This window comes from Miscanthus floridulus, chromosome 7 (assembly GCF_019320115.1).
Source record: "Miscanthus floridulus cultivar M001 chromosome 7, ASM1932011v1, whole genome shotgun sequence".
NCBI lineage: Eukaryota > Viridiplantae > Streptophyta > Magnoliopsida > Poales > Poaceae > Miscanthus > Miscanthus floridulus.
In genome coordinates this window covers 102,275,273-102,298,317 of record NC_089586.1, presented here as the reverse complement: position 1 = coordinate 102,298,317, position 23,045 = coordinate 102,275,273, and the positions used below count along the sequence as shown (strand labels likewise).

Here is a 23,045-nt window from a genome sequence, read left to right as displayed (position 1 = left end):
CTGGATTTTGGGCTCCTTTGGAACGTAGGAATTTCACACGAATCGATTCATGTTCACATAAAAATGCAAGAAATAGGGGGAAAAATCCCACATTCCAAAGGGAACCCTAATTGCGTCCTTAGTAAAACTATGCAAAGTTTGATCAAGTTTATAGGAAAATAATAGTGATATTTAATACATCAAATAGGTATAATGGAAAAATATATTCCACAAAGAATATAATAAAAATATTTATTTTGTGAAGTATTCATACTTTTTATACAACCTCGGTCGAATTCAAGATGTTTTGACTTAGCACTACGCTAGAATTGTATTGAGGAAGTATGTGTGTTCGTAGAAATGAGCTTATGTTTAGCTAAAGGAAAGTAGTTTTGATGGAGGGTTCTTCATCGAGAACATGAAGCTGATTAGCCTCAAAAGTGTGAGAACCAAGGCAACTTTGAGATAATAAACGTTTGATAAGTTCAAAATTATAGCACCTTAATAATTGCCCATTGCAGAATATAAATCAAAACTAATTTGATGGAATCACATTGCTAGGAGAACTGAAAATTAAAGCAACCAATAAGCATGACACCACAAGAAACCGCACAACTAGTATGGGTGACCCCTAGCAATACTCAACCCTCTCCAAATATATATTGGAGCATAATGCGTTCGCTCGAAGATTTTTGCAACTCCTCAAAGCTCCAAAGACCCCAAAACTACCTTCCTGCTCAAGCCATTTTTTTTAGTTATCCAATCCGTTGCGCGTAGGCTGTTGGATAGCGCGCGGTGCAGCCGAGGAGACCTCGCAGTCGAAGCACGAAGGCAACCTCTGTTTCCGGCGAGACGGCGATGAGGAACCCGCCGGGCAGGCGCCTCCTCCGCCTCAGCAGCCGCGCCGTGCGCTCTTCATCCTCCTCGTCGGCGCTCGGCCCCGGCGCCGGCGCTTCCACCTCCGCCGGGTCCCCACGCCCGCGCGCCGTCGCGGGCGGGCGGCCCCTGCGCGCCAGCTCCCCGCCCCCGCCTTCCGCGGTCGCCGCCGCCGCGTACTGGGAGTCCCGCGCGCTCCGCCGCGACGGGGAGGAGGGGGACTGGGAGGAGGTCGTCGCCGGGGCCCCCGGTACCGGGGAGATGGAGGAAGAAGACGAGGAGTACAGGGTGGTGTTCTGGTCCCCGCCCACCATAGACGAGGTCACCGGCGCAGTCACCAGCATCCAGGAGTAAGATTTGCGTGCTCACCTCGTTAAGGCATTTTTTTTCGCGCACTGTTAGATTGGATCTAACTTTGCGTCTTGTGTTGGTGACGCGCTTGATTGTCACGACCTAGGTTAACCTTTGCTTCCATGGATTAGATTCGGTAGAGCTGTTTTTGTATGTAGTTTGATGCGACATAGATAGCTTCTCATGGGGACATGGGAGCCTTGCATGGTTCAGTTCGTTTAGCAGTGGTTAGCATTCGTTGTCGTTGTATATGCGGTCCCTCTGCCATCTTAGTATAGAGTCTTCTGGGTGGGGATGGGGGTGGGGACGGGCTATGGGGGCAGGGGTGGGGGCGAGGGATGCATGGATAGACATCCACATGAACTTGCAGAGTTGCAGTATCAATTTTTTTATCATGCAGAATTCATTAACTATTGATGTTGTGTTCTTGAATCATAGTTCTGTGTACCTTATTGTACCCGTGTTGTAGGGACTATTATAGAACATTAGATCCACCTAATTACATCAACTTTCAATCATGATTAGTAGCAACTCTATGAAGAATTATAATTGGAATTATGGTAATTCCTCAGTGTTTGTTTTCTTGTCACCTTTTCCAACCCTGTGGATTGTATTACTTGCTCACTTTGGTTCATTCTTGCCAGGTGATCCCCAAGACTAGCTTTGTTGTGCTAACAAAATTTGCATTTGTCTTTTAACACTCCCCCCACCCCACCCCACCCAAAAAAATACAGAACGATTGGTCTGAAAAAAACTAAAAGATTTGTTCTTGTTTGTATTCTAATTAGAACAAACAAAAACTAATTAGATAGAAAAAGGTGCGGAAAAGGTTCTATGGATTAGACTCCTTTTCTTTCTGGGGTTTGTATTATGCAACACCTTGTTCTGACCATATTGCACTATGTACCATCATTTGATAAACCGAAAAATGTTTTTTTTTTCTCTGATTCAAGTTTGTAGCATGAAAACAAACCTTTTTTCTTTAAAAATCTATAGTAGACCTTTGCTCATTAACTCATACCAAAGAGTTAAATCTTATGCGTTGCTGTTCTTTGCTCCATCTAATCGAGTTATCGTTTCCTTCAGGGTATTTGAGAATCCTCTTGGACAGGATTCAGATACAACTGATAGACAAAGAGCACTGCTGTCTGCATCAGTACACTCATCTGGCAATTCATCTGGATCAGATGACTGGATTGAACCTGCTGCCTATGTTCTTAACTCAACTGCTCTTCTTTCAAGGGAACATAGGAATGTTTTGGATGCTTTCCGTCTGTTGCAAAAGGACCCCACCGTTCAGGTTTAAACCGAACCTATTCCTTTTATGTATTTTCAGTGTTCACCTAAACACTAGATGCTAAAAATGGTCAGTCACTTACTGCGTAGCCTTTTATTCGGGCTCAGGAGCTGTTTAAACAAGCAAAATGGCTGGTTAAATGGACACAACTGGTGACCATGTAGTGATTAAACAAGCTAAACGGATGTTTAGGCGAGCAGAGGTATTTTGTAACACTTAGTTAGATAATGATACATTATTACCAAATCATCTTATAGTGCACTGTCATATTTTGATGTACCATTCGTAATTTCTGATCTGAGCTGTCACCTAGAAGTTTCTCAACAGATTATCTGTCAATCATTGTGTTAACCTTGTCCATTATGCAGAAAATGGTTTTGTCTTTGTCATGCGATAAGGCTGTTTGGAATGCTGTCATGAATAATGAGGCAGTTCAAGACTTCAGGAGATCTTTACATGATGGTATGTTGCATGAAACTTTCATGTACATGCATGAATCATATACAATGTTCTGTTTGTTAATTCCAAGCTGTACTCAGATGAACCATTTGACCTTAGCCGTGTAACATTTGCAAGAAATATCCACTGCTTTAGCTTTTCTTTCTGGTCTACATGTTTTAACATATTCCGGCTAACAACATCGTTCAGGAAAAGAAAATGATAAAAAGGGAAACACTGATGGTCCTGCTGAAGTGCTTAAGTGGATCCTGGAAAGTGCCCAGGCAAAAATAGTTGAATTCTTCGAGAATGTTATGAAGATAATCAGCATGTTGATCCACCCTGAAGAGGATGAAGATAAGCCAGATGCATACAGCGATGCAGTTAAGGTGTCGTTCATGCTCACGGTATTCGTCTTCACCGTGGTGGCCATTGCTCGTATCAAGTGAGCACAACAATCCGTCGACTTTATATTTCTATATGTTTTATTGTCTCTTGGTTATACACGGAGCAAGTCTAGTCAGTTAGTCAGGTCAAGATTGAGGCCATCCAAAGGTTGATTGGCCAAGAATTTGGAATTTGTTATCGTGCCATTGTGTGGAATTATGATATGTCCTAGTAATATTAACATTATTATGCTTGCATTCAGCGTGCTTATGCTTTTCATTTCCTGGTGATTTTGGCTACAGTTATGAACATTGGGATTTCAAAGTGTGGTGAGGCGAGATTCAGGCATTCTACAAGCTCGTCTGTATATGTTTTGTAGAACCCACCAAGCTTCATAACTTAGCCTACTCAAAATTTTACCCTATGGTTTGGCTGTATCATTTAACCCGGGCAGTGGCAAATCGTGCAAGGGATGTTGTTGTTCTGGGTCATATTTGTGTGCTCAACCATCGGAGCCGGATGGACCTATGTAGCTACGCCTCTACTCCAGCAGTCCAGCGTCAGCAAATTTCATGTCTGCAGTCCTTCATTTTAAGGATACAACATTAACTGTAGAAATAGCCCACATAAATGTCAATTGATAAAATTCTTTGTATAAATAAAGTTACAGGCTGAGTTTGATTTGATTTGTTCCATTGAAATAGCCCGCATAGATGTCAATTGATAAAATTCTTTGTATAAATAATGTTTGATTTGGTTCAGTTCACAAGCTCATGCTCATCTTTCGTTCGCGGAAAACAGACCGTTGGGTGCGTGTGCAAACAATTCTGACCAATGTCAATGTCACACACTAACGACTAACCCCTGTTGCAAACAAATAACAAGGCTTAAGATAAGCAGCTTTAGCCGGTAATCATGGTGCCGGTGCCCTCGTCCGTGAGGATCTCGAGCAGCAGGAGTGCGGGACGCGGGCGTCGATGATGCTGGCGGTGCGCACCCCCTGGGCGATGGCACGGACGCAGCACTCCACCTTGGGAATCATCCCGCCGCCCACCTTCCCCTCGGCCACCATCCGCCTCACCCCGGCGACGTCCACCTTCCTCACCAGGCTCCCTGGGTCGTCGCGGTCCGCCAGTATGCCGGACACGTCCGTGAGCAGCAGCAGCTTCTCGGCTCCCACCGCCGCCGCGATCTCCCCGGCCGCCGTGTCGGCGTTGATGTTGTAGGCCTGCCCGGCATCGTCGGCCGCCACGGTGGCGATGACGGGGATGTGCCCGGACGCGATGATGGGGTGGAGGACGGCGGGGTCCACGCACGTCACCTCGCCGACGAAGCCGAGCGAGGCGGCGTCAGGGGAGGGCCGCGCGGTGAGGAGGCGCGCGTCCTTGCCGCACAGCCCGACGGCGGTGGTCCCCGCGAGGCTGATGAGGGACACGAGCTGCTTGTTGACCTTGCCCGCGAGCACCATCTCCACGACCTCCATGGTGACCGCGTCCGTGACGCGGAGCCCATTGCGGAACTGAGGCTCCACGCCGACGCGCGCCAGCCAGGAGTTGATCTCGGGCCCGCCGCCGTGGACGAGCACGGGGCGGAGGCCGACGCAGGACAGCAGGACCAGGTCGCGGATCACCGACGCCTGCAGCTCCGGCGACTTCATCGCCGCTCCGCCGTACTTGACCACCACCGTCTTGCCCTTGAACCTCTGGATGAACGGGAGCGCCTCCAACAGCACGTCCACGCGGCTCAGCGCCGCTGTGGGCTGCGCCGCTGGCGGAGACCCGGAGACCGCCGCTGCGGCTGGAGGCCGACGGGGTCAGGGCCACAACGCGGTTAGCGTTTAGGCCATGCTTTGGGGTCGGCGTGGCGGCGGCGAGGGAGGGGTGGGGCTTGGTGAGCCGCATGGTTTGCAACGGGGGTTGTGTTCGATGAAATGCCTCGCTTTGGTTTGGGTGTATGCGGAAGCGAGCTTGTTGCTCGGCACTGGAAGCGTGCCGCTGCGGCGCAGCGGAAACGGGTAATTGTAGATTGGGACGGCGGCGGAGTAGGTGGCGAGTGGCGGCGACACCAGAGCACGTGTTTTCGTTTGGGGATCGACTTTGCTTTGCAAATTTGAGTATATATGTTGTTTTGTGCTCTAGTTTTGATTAACTATTTGGCACGGTGTAGCAGCACATTTGATTTGATTGAAAATTTTGGATAAAAATGTGAAAAGAAATGAGGGCAATTCTCACATCTGGAGAGGTTCTGATTCATATGAACTTTCTGGTCGAGTCTCTGTATTTACATCGGAGAGATCCGTTGGATCTTCTGCATTTTAAAACCCGTTCGACAAAAATGAAAGGTCAGGACTAAACAAAACCAGTGTTGCCTGACAGGCCTGATTGGTGTCTCGAGTTTGTTTCTGAGCTGTCTTGACATGCCCAACGGTCTGCCAGGGACACGACTATTGTAGCATTTGGGCTTCAGGGTCTGATGAGTGGCTGAGCCAGCAGGCTGGAGCTTTGGCCCAGCAATCAACTCTTGGACTTTTTTTTAATTATTATTTTCCAACTTAACGAAAAACAGAACGACGAACTGATCTTCTATTCTAGTTAGGCTCTCTGATGTCCTTCTTCTTCAAATCTTCTAGAAAACTCTCTTCTGATTGTATCGTGGTTTGACTTGATTTGCTCAAAATTGCTCGAGTGGTTTGTGACACCAACCTAGTCTACCTTGCAATGTGAACTGCCAGTAAGTATAGCCCGGCCCAAAAACAGACTGGATTAGGCCTTGTCGCGTCAGTCATTGTGGACACCAACCATGGGGAGAGCCCAGTATCGTCGTAACCTAGTTTGTTGGGCTATGTGGATCTGTACCGCCAGTGGCTTTCCTACTTTTTTTTGTTTGTCAAATAGTACTGTATCTGTCACCTCACCTGTTGTTTATATCCAAATTCCAAAGAGCCCTGCATAGCCAATATGTTAGATCCAAAGACGTATGGTTAGTCATTACAGAACATAACATTACATTGTATAATACATAGTTTGCAGCTCTTCTTCGCTATAACTGATTATATGCAGGTTTAAGCTGCTGGTCATCATTGTTAAATGTTCTGTGTTGTAGATAGTGAGATTACAGTCAAACGCTCTGTGTTCGTGGAAGAGTACAAACTTCCATTACTCCCTGCATCCAAAAGAAAAGGCATTTTCAGATTTAAAATAATTCAAACTTCGTTAAATTTCGACCAAATTTATGGAAATTTTATACTAATATTTATGTCTTTTAAATAGATTCATTATAAAATATATTTTATAATTAATCTACTGGTACTCATTCGGTGTTATAGATGTTAGTTTTTATTGATTTAGTTAAAGTTTTAAATTGTTACTCACTCCGTCCCAAAATAAGTGACGTTTTTTACTTTCAGACATCTCATTTGACCATTTGTCTTATTCAAATTTTTTTGTATAAATATTATCTATTTTGTTATGACTTATTTTATTATTAGAGATGCCTTAATAATGACTTATTTATTTTACAATTTACATTAAAAAAATACATAAAACGAACGGTCAAATGTGATATCTGAAAGTAAAAAAACGTTGCTTATTTTGGGACGGACGGAGTAGACTCTTTGAAAACAAAAAAAAAAAATGCTTTTTTTAGACGGAGAGAGCACCGAGCACCTTGAGTATTTGGGGCTTATTGTCGTCTGAAATTCTTAGCCGTGTATTGGGGGCTGTCGGCATACGCTACAATGTGCATCGAGTAATCATGAGTTTTTTGGCCGTGTGTTTTGGACGGGTCCGTTTGTAATTTCTGACCTTTATACAAGCTCCATTCACCATTTGCTGGCAGCAGTAGTACGGTAATAGCTCATTGATGATCTTCTTTGTTCCTCTGTGGAGACAGGTTGGTAAAGACTGCAGCTCCTTTTTTGCCTCTGCCATACTGCTACGCTGGAGAGGCATGCATGTCATTCAGTGATGCTGCCCCGTATTGATTGCAGACTGGAGCCTGGATATGATCTGCCATTCACTGTGAACTTCTGACATGTTCGGCTTAACAGTGTATGTTGGATGATTCTCCATGATTCAACCGTGTTCTATAAGAGATAATAAATTAAAACAAACTGAAACAATTCGAGACCTGATCAGCCGAATGCGGTGGTGCGGGGGCGCGGTTGGTCTCGACTCTCGACGGCCAGATCCAGATGGGCCAGGGCCATGGCACGAAAGGCAGCCATTGCAATGCCCTTTGGAGATGAATGGATGGACTTGAGGACGTCCCGTCTTGTATACTCCTACTGTACGCTACTTTTATCATTCATTTTTTGACCGTGTAACAGTGCCTTGCTGCCACAAAGTGTGCGGCTGTCTGCCCATTAATTCAGGCTCGTGTATAAGCTGCGTGCCACCTGTTTTTTTTTTGGGTACTGTAACGCTGAATGAGAATGGGACTGCAAAATCCTCTTTCGCATGTCTTCCTAATTAATCCCATTTCGTGCTCCACGTTTGTCCGTAACCGGTGCCGCTCCACATACTACATACAGGCATTTAAAGGCCGTCGTCGTCCCCTACTCTCCCTTTCCCATTCATGACATCCCTTGAACCCGTGTCGCGCAGCAGGAGCTCCGCGCGAGCCGGCGAACAGTCGCCGGCTGGGCTCGTGCTCGTCGCTGGACTGGTCGGCCGCTCCTACTGCCAATCGCGTGGACCTATCGAGAGTCCGAGGAGGCAAGCACGCACGGCCGGCAGCACTGCTTGCCGTGTCATGCCCCTTGCCTGCCTATTGGCTACATTGCCTTCCGCGCACCTTGGCTGGGCTGTGGATGGAGCGAGCACTCGTCACACAGTCACACACAGGCTTTGGCGTTGCGCCGGTAGGTGCAGTGAGATTGTCGTGGCAAACCGGCTGCACTTACCCGGCAGCGGCACCCACACCACACGCGCGCACCTCACCTTTCTCTCTCTCATGTAGTAGCGGACGGAGATGGGTGAGCTGAGTGAGACCATGAGAGCGCCCTGTCGAGGAGGAGCAAATTATTAATCATGTGGGCGCCCGGGCCAGCAGAGCCAGAGCGATCGAATGGGGGTGAACGGACTCCGGTTCCGTGACCGTGAGAGCTAACCAGCCGCCCGCCCGGCCACCCACGTCCACGTACGTACCTCATCTCCTGCTCCCACGCCTCTACTCCAGCAGTTCCTTCCACGCGAGCGCTTTCGTTTTCCCATGTGGTAGGTACAGGGAGCTGTAAAAAATGCCTTGCCGCCAATGAACGGTGTATTGGTGTTGAATGGGGTACCTGTAGTGGTACCTGTACAAGCCTACGGAGTACTACATTCCTGATGCCCAGTAGTACAAAAGCAACTTTATGCTAGCCGTAGGACGGTAGGAGGAGTAATAACATTCACCCACTGTTTTGCACGGTACGTACGTAGTGAAGTTGACCCCCCTGTATACATAATAATCGTACTGGGGAGTGGGGATCCTCTATTCCTTCCTCTCTTAAAAGCCACGGAACAAAACTGTACTGCACTGTGCGCGCGCACACTAGCTCGTGGCTGGCTTTGCCGGAGCCTGGTGCCTGATGAACGCCATCACGAGAGCGAGAGAATCGAATTGGGGATTCCTGTTCCACTGCATGCCCCGCTCACCGCGACGACGCACGCGCGGCGTACGTACGTGCCGCGTAGGGTTCCCCCTATACTGCCCTCTACCGCAACTGGTTGCCGCGCCTGGCCCTGGAGTGGGTGCCGCGACGCTGCCGCAGGTTTTGGCCCGGAACGGTGGTGGTACGTGACTGCGTGACTGGTGGCATGCTCGTCGTACAAAAACATACGAGGCCGAAAACTGCCGCGCAATGGCGACGGACACTATGCCAAAACAGCACAAAGAAAGACACCCAATTTATTAGTGACGCGGAAACAAAATGCGTCTGTGATGTGTGATCGCAGACGTACATGCATGCTTTCCGCTTTCGTACGTGTATTCAGTAAAAACACAACTTGGGCGCTTGTCCCAGCTAAACGTCGCCGGTAATGTAATGTAACCGAGCACGCGAGGGACGATTTCCCTTTTGTCTTTGTTCTTCCCCCTCTGGCTCTCTCGTTTCGATCGGGGGATGCTAGCTTTTGGTCACGGTGGAACCTTAGTACTCCGACGTAGCTGCTGAATCGTGCGTTGCTTTATTCCGGCCGGCACTCTTTTATCATTTTGCATTTTTCTCGGATTCTCTCGGCGTCGTTCAGGCTCCAGATGCTATTCCATCTAGAACCGAGGACCATTTCTTTGGAGTTTGGACTGTAGTAGGGGCCTGTACACTCTTTTTGTGCTTGTGCGTATATATATCTACATCATCTCCTCTTTTTTTTCATTTTTCCTGCTTTTGCTCATTTGCTGTGGTTATATTATTAGCAAGCAAGGACGACAGCTACGCATACCTTACTACTGCTCCTAATCAATGGAACGAATCTATGACCAGTGTGTAGAGTACTATCAGCGTAGCTTTAGCATAGCACCCGGCCGGCCGGCCTCCTTTTCTGCCTACGGATTTTTGTCTCGCTCCACGATCATCTCGAACACAGGGTGGGGGAAGAGGTATATGGACACCTGTAGTTTAGGGCATATCATCGTGGCTAGATTTTCCTGCCCACTTCTTATTATTACTACAACCATCTATCATCGTTGCTTGGATGATTTCCTACCACGCACACGCACTCGACAGATGAGCCAAACATAAAACGCCGGCCGATCGGTCGACCCATCCACGACGTCGCGCGCGCGCGCGCAGCCTTTTTACTATCGCCGCAGGAGGAAGCTTCAGCCTCCCTTTTGTTCATGGGGAGCCATGCATGCGGTCGATCGCCTCTCCCGCACAATCATGGGGGAATCTAATCTCTTTGCATTGAACGCCATTGATCCACGTCATTATGCACGATGCTTTATTCGCCCTGTCTCTACGTGTGTCTAGCAGTGTCTCCCCATCAAAACCGAGCTTTAATGCTGGTGGGTAGGCCGTGCTTTTCCCATGGTACGTCACACCCCGGCCCCTTGCAATGCCACACCAACGTGCATGCAGAGTGGAGTATTGCAGAGAGCCTCTATGCATATACGAAGTTCGTTTCTTTTATAATCCGTATTTTTAGCTTGTTTTTTCAGCTGGACCAGTACTTTTCTCCAACACCAAATCAGCCGGAACAGTGTTTTGGCTTAGTTTTTTCAACGAAGCGAACATGGCCAATATATATATAGGTACCTCTAACCCGAGATCTAATATACTACAGTAGTTTTTTTTTTACCCTGTTAGAGCATGAATGGAGGCTAATTCCTTTACCTACAGATATATTTTCCCACAACAACGAAACTATTCATAGTGTAATGGTTGTGAGTTGTGACTTCTTAGTAGCACCTTTAGCGCCTGGTAACTCCCGTGAGAGCAAATTTCAAGGCTGGTTAAAAACCATCCCTTGTCAGCAACCCTAAATAGTGGCAAGACATCGACATATGGTAATGGTACGGTGGCAGTCGGTGCTATATGGTCTACACTGCTAGGGTTTGGGCGTTTCTCGCCTTGTAAGGTTAAGGCCTTCTACCTTAATAACAATGTCCTAGGGAGGTCGTATCCTTGAAGGGTCAAGTTTTTTTCCCACAACAATAAAAGCGAATGCCACTACCATGCAACAACAAAATTACAAATAGATATCGGCTGTGGCAGAACCACCTAATTTATAAGGGCTCAAGTACAATGCCTGTCATCCCGAGGACTAACTGGAGCTACGCACTTGAACCCATATATATTTTTCTAGTCCGTCGAGTGCCCCGAAGGACCTCGATGAAACCATCTTTACAACAAAGATCACAGTCTGGGATAGAGTACAACACATCCACACATAGGTTTACAGTACAAATAGTTTTTACAAATCAGAGTGCGGAAGTATAAGTTATTACAATAACTTGTTTCAAATACAAATAAGGTAAAACAACATAAGTTCAAAAGTGCTCTTTTCATAGATTGAGATATAGTGCTAGGAAGGTATGAAAACCACGAGAACAAAAGCTGAGGTAAGTTTAAAGGATTATCATGCCGAGAGCAGCTACAATATGATTCCAAGTTTGATCATCTAGGTGCCATGAGGCCATTTGCCCTACCTATAGGTATGTCAATGAACAAAAATCCTTAACCATCTGATTCCTTACCCATGGGTATGTTAATGGTTGAAAATTCATTAAAATCCTTAACCCTCGAAAAAAATCATTAACCTCTTTTGATTTTGTTACAATCTGATTCCTTACCCATGTTAGTTGATTTATAATTTGTTCATATTGTCATAGTTTGGTACATGTGAGTATGTGACCTATTTCTTTTGGGGGTATAGGCAACCCATTGGTTACCTGATACCTACATGAACATGGGTACATGCATGAAGTCTGTACATAGATATGTTTTTTTTTTCACAGATACTCCCTCAGTCCTAAAAATAAACGCACATCTCGTTTCTTGAGTCAAACTTTTATAAGTTTGACTAGAAATATAGAAAATAATATCAATATTTGTATCTCCAAATAAGTTTTTTTATAAAAATATATTTCATTCTCAATCTAATGATACTTATTATACATCATATTAATAATTTTTTTAATATAGTTAGTCAAAATTTAAAATATTTAATTCCTTGAGAAATGAAACATGCACTGGTAGAGAACCGAGCTTTACTCCCGGTGGGGAACCCCCTCTAGTCCCGGTTCCCCACCCGGGAGCAAGCATCCGGGACTAAAGGGGGGGTCCTTTAGTCCCAGGTCAGGAACCGGGACTAAAGGAGGACCTTTAGTCCCGGTGGATAACACCAACCGGGACTAAAGGTGCCTCCTGACATGCCACGATGGCCGACACCTTTAGTCCCGGTTGGTAATACGAACCGGGACTAAAGGTTTTTTTCTTTTTTCTTTTCTTTTCATTTTTTTGTTTTCTTTTCAAAATAGGTTTTCGAAGTCGTATTGTACGCTGCTAATTATACATTTATACGCGCATATAGTATGTTTCGGTTCAAGCACAATGAACGTATTAAATCACACAATTCAAGCATAGAAATATATATATATATATATATATATATATATATATATATATATATATATATATATATATATATATATATATATATATATATATATATATGCATGCATCACATATATATTTACATGCATGCATGCATATGTGTATTTTACATTATATTATTTCATGTGCATATATTACAAAAGATTGCATTATAGTTGTTGTGACATAACAAGTTTCCTCTCATCCTCTAGCTTGGCTTCAATGGCGGTGTTGGGTCGAAGTAGAACTCGCCCTTGGAATCGATGACCTGCTCATTAAAAAATCCGGCTATAGACTCTTGAATTGCTTTGATTTGGTCTTGCCGTATGACCTTTTCCTCCAACCATCGAGTTTACAGGTTTGAATTAAAGGAAAATAAATTAATATATGTACATATATATATATAAAGACATAGTAACACAATCAATAATAATAATTAAATGAATATATAGTGTATTTTTAACGTACTTTGAGTCTCTCTGTAGGAGTTCTTTGGGAGAGCACCTTGATAAACTTGCAAACATAGTAACCACAGTAGTTGTTCCCCTGTTCCTGCCTCAGACACCACTTTACGAGAAAAAGATTTGTCATCCAATCTGGTGATCCGGTGAAAGCTATATGTTTAATTAATAAAGATGATGCGATTCAGGGGACTTACTTTCAAAGGGATTACATTCAGTGGCGCTTTGCATTTTTCCATGTGTTGCTTCTCAATAAAGGTTTTCCAAACACTGCCCAATAAAAAATTTGCCACGTCATCAGATATAGTTAATCATCATGTTTGTGTGTATATATAGTTGCTAGAGATCCCGAAATTACCTCTGGATAATATCTATCATATCTTGGTAGTCTTGTTGTGGTTTTCTCATCGAGTCATAGATTATCAAGTGACTTTTCACCAGATCGATGTCCATCAATATCCAGTGATTGCTTGCATGTGTTTATAGGATATAACGCATAACACTCATTAATTAACTAGAATCAACATATGAGCCATTAAGGCTATGATCGACATGATTAACACTCACTTGAAGTTATAGGGAAAGAGTATATCCTTCTTATGGCGTTGGTTCACTAAGAAGTTCATGAGGTTACTCTCTGACTCAGACTTCCAATTAGTTTTTGGAGTAATTGGGTCTTTGAATACTATATGGGGATCAACAAAACCAATTTCATTGCAGCCTTCCTTTCTGAGCTCTGTCATTGTAAATCTACATATATAGTACTTGTTAGGATAATTTATATGCATATACACACATATGATGAGTTTAATAATAGATCGAAAGAATTATTACTTACAGGCAATAGCAGCTAATGATAACTTTGTCCAGAGAGGTCAGGTGGCATAGTTGATGAAATTCTGCAAAGTCAACATACATAACATCATCGCCACGGAACCAATGTTCGTCTCTAATTCTGACACCAACGCAGAAGTCTCCACTGGTAGACGCCTGCATGTACCACTTGTTTAGCAGGTACATTTGCGTCCCCAGATCAGATAAGGCTTGAGGGTTGTATAGACTCTGGCCTAGTACAAATTTTTTCTTCCAAATATCAACCTCCGCCGCACTCTCAATGTTTCCATCACCAAACATCTGGTAAAGGTCGAGACCAGTCTCATCAAGAAATTCACCAAGGTGATCCAAATCGACATCCGGAGGTATGTTTGCCTGATGCATTAATCCTAAATTCGAACCATATTCATTACCAACAACTAGCGGGGGGATTGATTGGTGCGCTTGTTGTCCGAGTTGGGCAACTCCTTTCCCTGCCCGCTTCTTTTTCTGTGCCGCCTCAATTGACTTGGTGAGAGTGCGGTCATAGTCTGATAACGTTGATTTGGACGGCTTACGAGATTCCCGCTGTTGTTGCTGGTAAGAAGTCACCTTTTTTCTTAGAATATCTGGAGCTACGAAGAAGTACGGTTTCTCCGGGTTTCTCCTTGCTTCTTGATTCATTTTAAGTTTGTCATAGAATCTAGACATGTCTTTTTTATATGCATCAGTTCCTTCTTCCTTCTCTTCAGATATTATTTTGGGAATAGCCCTTGGTTTTCATGGTGGCTTTCTTTGCCGGCGGGGACTGGTTCTTCGTTTGTGGGGCTGGCCTCTTGCTAGGCTTCTTGGTAGGCGGGGGCGGGGGAGGCGTTGGAGACCTCCTTGGAGGTGTTGGCAGCGGCGTTGGAGACCTCCTTGGAGGTGGCGGCTGCGACGTTGGAGACCTCCTTGGAGATGGTGTGGATGCAGCCTCGTCTTCCAACACAATGTCATCGTACAGAGCACTATGATGATCTGGCGATTGAACAATTGGATTTAGGTTGGGGAGGATCTGCTACAAAAAAAGGAATGACATATTATTATGAGCAGATTATTAATTATTTAAGCCAATACAAATTAATGATGTAGTGTTTTCATCCGCACGTACCTATGGTGAGGTAGTTCAGGAGGAGGTGGAGCCGACATCCCTGGAATGATGATGTAGCGCTTGCGCCATAGAATGAATGTCTTCTCCGCTTCTCCTAGAGTCTTCTCGCCATCACCTCCAGGAATGTCAAGAGGCAAATCACTAAAACCTTTTTCAGCTTTATCTACCGAGATGGTAGCATATCCTTCTTGGATTATATTCCCATGAATCCTTGGTGTCTTGGTTCGGTCGATAGGATTAACAAGACCGATAGCCACCTTGATTGTGGAATTCTCCTTCGGAATGTGTAGCTCACACGTTGTACAAGGTTCAGTGACGTCATCCACAGGGAAGCACAGTCCTGTGTCCCCTTGATTTGGTATCTCCGTGGAAGCGCAGCTGCTTTTCAACTGAACAGATTGGCTAATGTTGATTCCTGGCTCTGATGCCTGCTTGCTTGCACTCACTGCTATTTGCACTTGCCTTCTGATTTCCTCCTGCATTCTCGCTTCAAGGTTTTTTTCCCGCTCCTGTGCTTCACGCACCGCTTCCTCCAACCTCTGGAGCCGCTAGTGCCTCTTCTTCCTTCTTTCTCTGGCGACTTCTGTAGGAAGGTCTGTCCTGAGGGAATCCATGCTCCCACGAGACACTTCCTTTGCCTCTAGTTCGGCCACCATGTTCAATAGTCCCGATGGCGTATGTCAGCTCATCCTTCTCTCTGTTGGGCCTGAACGCACCACTAGCAGTAGCTCTCTGAGCATAAAACAATCTTTCTGCTGCTTCTTGCAGTCTTGCGCCATAAACGCACTTCCCTGTCTCCTGGTCTAGTGTTCCCCCCATGACCGAAAAACCAATTCTTTGCACGTTCTCCCCACTCAAGTGATTCTGGTCTGATACCCTTGGCAAGAAGGTCTGCTTCCATTTTGTTCCACTTCTTAATGGCAGTCGGGTAGCCACCTGATCCCAAGGTATGGTGGTATGTCTTCTGTTGGGCATTACGTTGGTTCTTTATCACCCGACTCACACCCTCTTCCGAAGTCTTGTACTGTACAAACTTATCCCAATAGGGCCTCTGCTTTGAGATCGGGCCTGGGACAGTAAAATCTGGTGCTATGTTCTTCTTGACATACGTCGTGTATAGGTGTTTCTTCCAAGTCTGAAACTGGGTGGCCATCTTCTTCATTGCCCAATCCCTAACTCGCTCCTTCAATTCATCACCATCTATTATATCATCATAACCATCTGTTTGGAGCGTGAAATGTACCAAGACATCATTCCAAATTAACGCCTTGTCACGATCGGAGACAAAACTGATATGAGGAGCATTGGTCTTCTTCTTCCATTCACGGGTACTAATCGGGAGCCGGTCCCGTACAAGGTAACCACAGTGGTGCACAAATTTCATTTTATTCGGCCCCCCCGGTTCTCCTGTATCCACATTGAACTCCGAGATGATGAAGCGACCCTCCAATGGCTTTTTGGGACCTCGAACATTTTTACTCTTCGTTGTAGTTGTTGATGTCGATCCAGAGGGCTACAAAACATAAACATTATTTTTAATGTCATGAGCACACATAAGACATATGATAATATATATAGCTAATAATAAAAAATATATACTTGGCCAATATGTTGTTGCTCATTTTGTTCAAGAGCTAAGTACTGACTCCCGTCATCTGCATCCTCTTGCACGTTATTTTTAGCACCATCATCGCCGGCAACTTGAGTGCCAGTGTTGATCAAATTCATCATCAACTCCTCCTCATCCATATTTCTCGGGTCGGCCATCTAGCTTCAAAAAACAAAACCAATATATAGTACGTCAAATCTTTGCTTATTACATGCGTAAAATCTACGAACAATATGCATTATTAAATCTTGCCCCTCGGTCACGGACGTAATTCGCCACACTAGGACGAACTACGTCGGTACTAGGGCGAATTAGGGCTATACATAAACGGCCGAGGGCAAATTGCGTCGGTGACTAGGGCGAACCACGTCGGTGACATCAACAGCGCGGTTCGCCCTGGTGTGATTGTTTAGCATTAACGATAACGATAATACGAATGTTGATCAACTAGGCCACGAGAAAGGGCGGTGTGACAAGAGTGGCGGTGCTCCACTCCGCCGTATATATGTCTGTACACATGGGTGAACGAGGGCGGCGGTGCTCCGCCGTATACATAGAAACGCATGGACGAAATGCATATGAATACAAATGACGTATATATACGTGTCGGCGCGGTGGCCGGTGTGCTGACGACGATGACGTGAGGCGGGCCGGGGCGGTGTCGGTGCGTGATGTTGTGATCCTATGTACCATGTGAACCATGTAGTCATTCATCATATGAGAAAATTCTATGTTAATAATGTAAGTATAAGTCATTATGAAATGTAAGTATATGTGTCTTATTGCTCATATAACCATTACTATTTCCGAAATGATAAGAATTTATTTTCTTCTTCTACAGGCGATCTCTGATGCTATGATATGAAGTTTGAAGATAGTCTTCCCGGAAAAAAATATGTAATGCTCATATTACTTTAGCAACATTAATATATTATATCTGTATATTCAAAGTTCACAAATGAAGAAACGTTGAAGTTTTCCTTCATTTGTCTGTAGCCATGCATGCAAGTCCAACCAAAACTGCTAACATCATCACATGTGATATTTTTGATAAACTAAAAAACGCTTAGTTTACAAACTGGGTATCAAAATTGAGTTCCTATTTGACCAGGATTTACAAATAATATATAGCGTGTTTATTATACAAGCCATGGATTTACATCGATCTAATTAATTTCTAAAGTAATTTCATTGGTGGTCCTTAATTAAACTTGTCATGAGTTCAGGTCCCAGTGATCTTAAAATGTATTTTTGTACCATAAAATGCAGTTTTTGACACTCTAATTAAACTTGCTAATTTATCCATATAATATCCAAATATTCAAAACTTGCGTTAAGATATGTTTTTTATTTAAAATCATTTAGAGTTCCAAATATCCATTTTTAGTTCCTAGATTTTGTGATTCAGAATTTGGAATTTTCAATCGACCTCGAGCGTTGACATGGCTTACACCAAAGTTGTAGTTTTCGACGTGATCTATAACTCGGCAGTGGAGGGCTCGGACGAATGTACAAAGAGATCGACGAATATATCACCTCAATCGAGCTCGATAGTGTGGAGGGCCTCGGGCGCGGTGGGGCAACGCGCGGTGGAGGGCCTCGGAGCGGAGGAGGGCAGCGGTGGAGGGCCACGGGCGCGCGCGGAGGAGGGGCACGGGCGCGCGTGGTGGAGGCCGCACGAGGAAGAAGAGGGCTGGCGCCGGTGTCACGAAAGGCGAACGGACGCGGCGCGAGGAAGAAGAGGGCGGCGGTGTTCGACGAGGAAGAAGACGAGCAGGATCGATCTGCGCCAGGCGCTGGAGGTTATATATCAGAGAGAATTACTCCCGGTGCCAGCCACCAACCGGGAGTAAAAACCCTTTACTCCCGGTGAGTATTACCAACCGGGAGTAAAGGTACCTTTACTCCCGGTGCGTGTTACCAACCGAGAGTAAAGGTATACCTTTACTCCCGGTTGGTAACACGCACCGGGAGTAAAGGGTTTTTTTGGCGGGCCACGAAACTGCAGCCCACCTTTACTCCCGGGTGGGCTTCCCACCCGGGAGTAAAGGTGGCCTGCAGTTTCGTTTCCCGCCTGTTTTAAGCAATAGTCTTGTTAAATACAATAGAAATGCAATAGTTTTTGTTAAATACATAGTAAATTAAATAAAAGGCATAAAATTATTTTGTTAAAAATATGAATTTTCTTTTTGTTTATTGCACATAGGAAAAATCTATAACCTAACTTTTTTTATTTTTTGTTAGAATTATAAAACATAATGTAACTAATATTTATTATTTCGTTAATGCAAAAATGTAGTGTTTAATTAAAATTATTAAAACTATTGGTTTTGGACAGGAAATTTGTTTTCACATCATTTTAACGTTAATATTTTAATTTTTCATCACTCAGTATCCTAATTTACCTTTTTGAGAGAGAAATCCCACCAAATCAAACATTGATTTAATTTGAAACATGACATAATAAACATCTGAATTCACAATTATTACATAATATCTCAAACACACACTATATTAAATCACTATATCATCAAGTGGGCACAGCAGTGAACTTCTTCTTTACGTATGTCCCTTGGTTATGATCGCTTCGTAACCATGGAGTGTCCTCATCATTTACCAAGATGCTAGGGTCTTTGTTCACTTTGAAGGGCGGAATTCGGTCATCCTTTTCATATTCTTCTGACATGTCCGACTTGTCCTCAATTCCCACGATGACTCTTTTCCCTGAAAGAACTATGTGGCGCTTTGGCTCTTTGGTTGAGTCATTATCGTTTTTCCCTCTTTTTGGTTTGGTAGACATATCATTGACATAGAACACCTGATTCACATCCTTGGCAAGGACGAATGGTTCGTCTTTGTACCCAATATTACTAAGGTCTACTGTTGTCATTCCATACTCGTTGTCTACTGTTACCCCGCCTCCGGTCACCTTGACCCATTGGCACTTGAACAATGGGATCTTCAAAGTAGGTGCATATTCTAGTTCCCATATTTCATCTATGCGTCCATAATATGTCTGCTTATTCCCATTCGGGTCTGTGGCATCTATGCGGACACCACTGTTTTGGTTGGTACTCCTTTTATCTTGGGCTACTGTGTAGAATATGTTCCCATTTATCTCGTACCCTTTGTATGTGACGATATGCCATGATGGTTGCATAGCCAATAAATACAGTTGCTCATGGATGCTCTCATCACCTTGACATTTTTTTCGCAACCAACCGCCGAAAGTTTCCATGTGCTTATGCGTAATCCAAGCTTCAGTCTTCCCTGGAAACTCGGATCGTAAGAGATCCTTGTGTGTCTCAATATACGGATCTACCAAAGAGGAGTTCTGTAGAACTGTGTAGTGCGCTTTATTGAAATAATCATCATCCGTACCAATATATGTTTTCCTCCCTAGTGTCCCCTTTCCGCTTAGTCTCCCCTCATGTCTCGATTCAGGAACACCAATCGAGTCAAGGTCGGGAATAAAGTCAACACAGAACTCAATGACCTCTTCTGTTCCATAGCCCTTGGCGATGCTTCCTTCTGGGCGAGCACGGTTGTGAACATATTTCTTCAGGACTCCCATGAATCTCTCTAAGGGGAACATGTTGTGTAGGAACACAGGACCGAGAGTGAAAATCTCCTTGACTAGGTGAACTAGGAGGTGTGTCATAATATCAAAGAAGGAAGGAGGGAACACTAACTCAAAGCTGACGAGACATTGAACCACATCATTCTGTAGTTTAGCTAGATCAGTTGGATCAATTGCCTTCTGAGAAATTGCATTGAGGAATGCACATAGCTTCACGGTGGCTAGACGTACATTTGGAGGTAGAATTCCTCTTAATGCAACTGGAAGTAATTGCGTCATGAGAACGTGACAGTCATGGGACTTTAAGTTACAGAATTTCTTCTCTGGCACATTTATAATACCCTTTATATTCGAGGAGAATCCAGATGGTACCTTGATGTTGTTTAAGCATTCAAACATGATTTCCTTCTCCTCTTTGCTTAGAGTGTAGCTAGCAGGACGTAAGTAATGGCGTCCATCATCTGTCTTCTCTGGATGCAGGTTGTCTCTTTCTCTCAAACAACGCAGGTCCTGTCGTGCTTCAAATGTGTCCTTAGGCTTTCCATACACACCCATAAAGCCTAGCAGGTTCACACAAAGATTCTTCGTCAGGTGCATCACGTCGATCGAGCTACGGACCTCCAGGACTTGCCAATAGGGTAGGTCCCAAAATATGGACTTTTTCTTCCACATGGGTGCGTGACCGTTAGCGTCTTTCAGAATAGGTTGGCTTCCATGTCCTTTTCCAAAGACGACTTTCACATCATTGACCATATCGAGTACATCCTCACCGGTTCGGTTGCGAGGCTTGGTCAGGTGGTCTGCCTTCCCTTTAAAATGCTTGCCTTTCTTTCTTACGGGGTGATTTGCAGGAAGAAATCGACGATGGCCAAGGTACACGACCTTTCGACATTTTTTCAAGAATACACCTCTAATATCACCGAAGCAGTGTGTGCATGCATTATATCCCTTGTTTGACTGTCCTGAAAGATTACTTAGAGCAGGCCAATCATTGATTGTTACGAACAACAATGCTCGCAGATCAAAGTGTTCCTGTTTGTACTCATCCCACACACGTACACCTTCTTTATTCCACAAAATGAGAAGTTCGTCAATAAGTGGTCTCAGGTACACATCGATGTCATTGCCAGGTTGCTTCGGGCCTTGGATGAGCACAGGCATCATAATGAACTTCCGCTTCATGCATAACCAAGGAGGAATGTTGTAGATACTTAGAGTAACAGGCCAAGTGCTATGACTACTGTTCTGCTCTCCAAAAGGATTGATACCATCTGTACTTAAAGCAAACCTTAAGTTTCTTGCGTCATTTGCAAACTTCGGGAATTCTCTGTCGATTGCTCTCCACTGGGACCCATCAGCAGGGTGTCTCAACATATTGTCTACCTTACGGTCTTCTTTGTGCCATCGTAACAATTTTGCATGTTCTTTGTTTCTGAACAGACGTTTCAAGCGTGGTATTATAGGAGCATACCACATAACCTTGGCAGGGATTTTCTTACGCGGACGTTCGCCCTCAACATCACCAGGGTCATCTCGCCTGATCTTATACCGCGACGCATGGCATACCGGGCATGCATCCAATTTCTCGTACTCTTTGCCACTGGTATAGGATGCAGTCATTAGGACATGCATGTATCTTCTCTATTTCTAGCCCCATAGGACAGACAACTTGTTTTGCTTCGTAGGTAGTGGCGGGCAATTCATTGTACTTCGGAAGCATCTTCTTTTGGATTTTTAGTAACTCTCCAAATCCCTTGTCAGATACACCATTCTTTGCCTTCCATTGCAGCAATTCTAGTGTGGTTCCCAACTTTTTCTGCCCTGCATCACAAGTTGGGTACAACAATTTCTTGTGATCTTCTAGCATCCGCTCGAACTTGATCTTCTCCTTTTCACTTTCACATTCTCTTTGTGCATCACGAATGACCTGACAAAGATCATCAGCCGGCTCATCTTCTGCGGCTACCTCTTCTTCAGCTTCTCCCATTGCAGTATCATTGAAGCACGCACCATCAGGAATAATATCATTGTCGTCCCATTGTTCTTCTTCACCTTCTTCCATTACAACACCGGTTTCTCCGATGCTTTGTCCAACAAATATAGTTTGGCATGAAACCCGACTTGAACAAGTGTGAATGAAGAGTCCTTGAGCAAGGATATTCCACCGTATTCTTACATATGGCACATGGGCAGCACATGAAACCGTCGCGTTTGTTTGCCTCGGCCGCACGTAACAAAGAATGCACGCCGTCAATGAACTCTTGGGAGCGGCGATCAGCATTATACATCCAATGACGGCTCATCTGTATTACATGACATAAATATCATATTAAAACCTAGATCATAATTAATTATTTATACAACATGCGTGCCACCACAAAAGATACAAATTTATGAAAGCATCGCTACAATGTAGACAATCCCAACTACCACTAAAAGAACTAAAGCTAAAATACATTTCAGGAGCACAAGGATTTCGCGACCAATCTCAACTAAAACAGACAGATCCCCCGATTGTGCAACATCTTTGGGCTTCTTCGGCTGGATCACTGCCTCATTAGCCGCCGTATCTGCCTGTTGTGCAAGATATTTTTGCACGAGTTCAACATACTCTTCCTCCCAGTAGAAGCCTGAACATCGTCCACTGCCATCCCACTGAAATTAAAACAAAAAATTAGAACTTTAATCACAACCATCATGAAAATAGGTATAAACTAACCATAATCATTAAATACGATAAAATAACTCACATTGCGATCCGGACACTTGTAGAAGATACGATCCTTGTTGGGACCCTCCTTCTTCACTCGGTACTCCATCACAATCTTCGTCTCATCACGACACTTGCCGCATGGAATGAGAGGAAGGCCCGGCCTAAGTCGCTTTGGAAACCCATGAGAGGCCGAGGACCCGGAAGCAGTTGCCATCTACTCTCTATACTCATTTTTTAATACACTATAAATTTCTCCTTTTATAAACAAATAAAATTAACAAACTATAAAATTATCTAGATCTCTAAACAATGATA

General features: G+C 44.4%; 1 protein-coding gene and 1 pseudogene across 1 annotated transcript; one reads left to right on the top strand and one right to left on the bottom strand.

Annotated features, from left to right (window-relative positions):
* Positions 1-672: 672 nt before the first annotated feature.
* Positions 673-4,014, top strand: LOC136467452 (uncharacterized). Its single transcript, XM_066466165.1, has 5 exons — positions 673-1,205; positions 2,293-2,506; positions 2,872-2,965; positions 3,152-3,386; positions 3,631-4,014. The coding sequence occupies exons 1-5, from the start codon at positions 838-840 to the stop codon at positions 3,659-3,661; spliced, it is 942 nt and encodes a 313-aa protein (XP_066322262.1). The 5' UTR covers positions 673-837; the 3' UTR covers positions 3,662-4,014.
* A 142-nt stretch (positions 4,015-4,156) lies between these two features.
* Positions 4,157-5,553, bottom strand: LOC136467451 (uncharacterized; annotated as a pseudogene).
* Between the last annotated feature and the right edge of the window lie 17,492 nt (positions 5,554-23,045).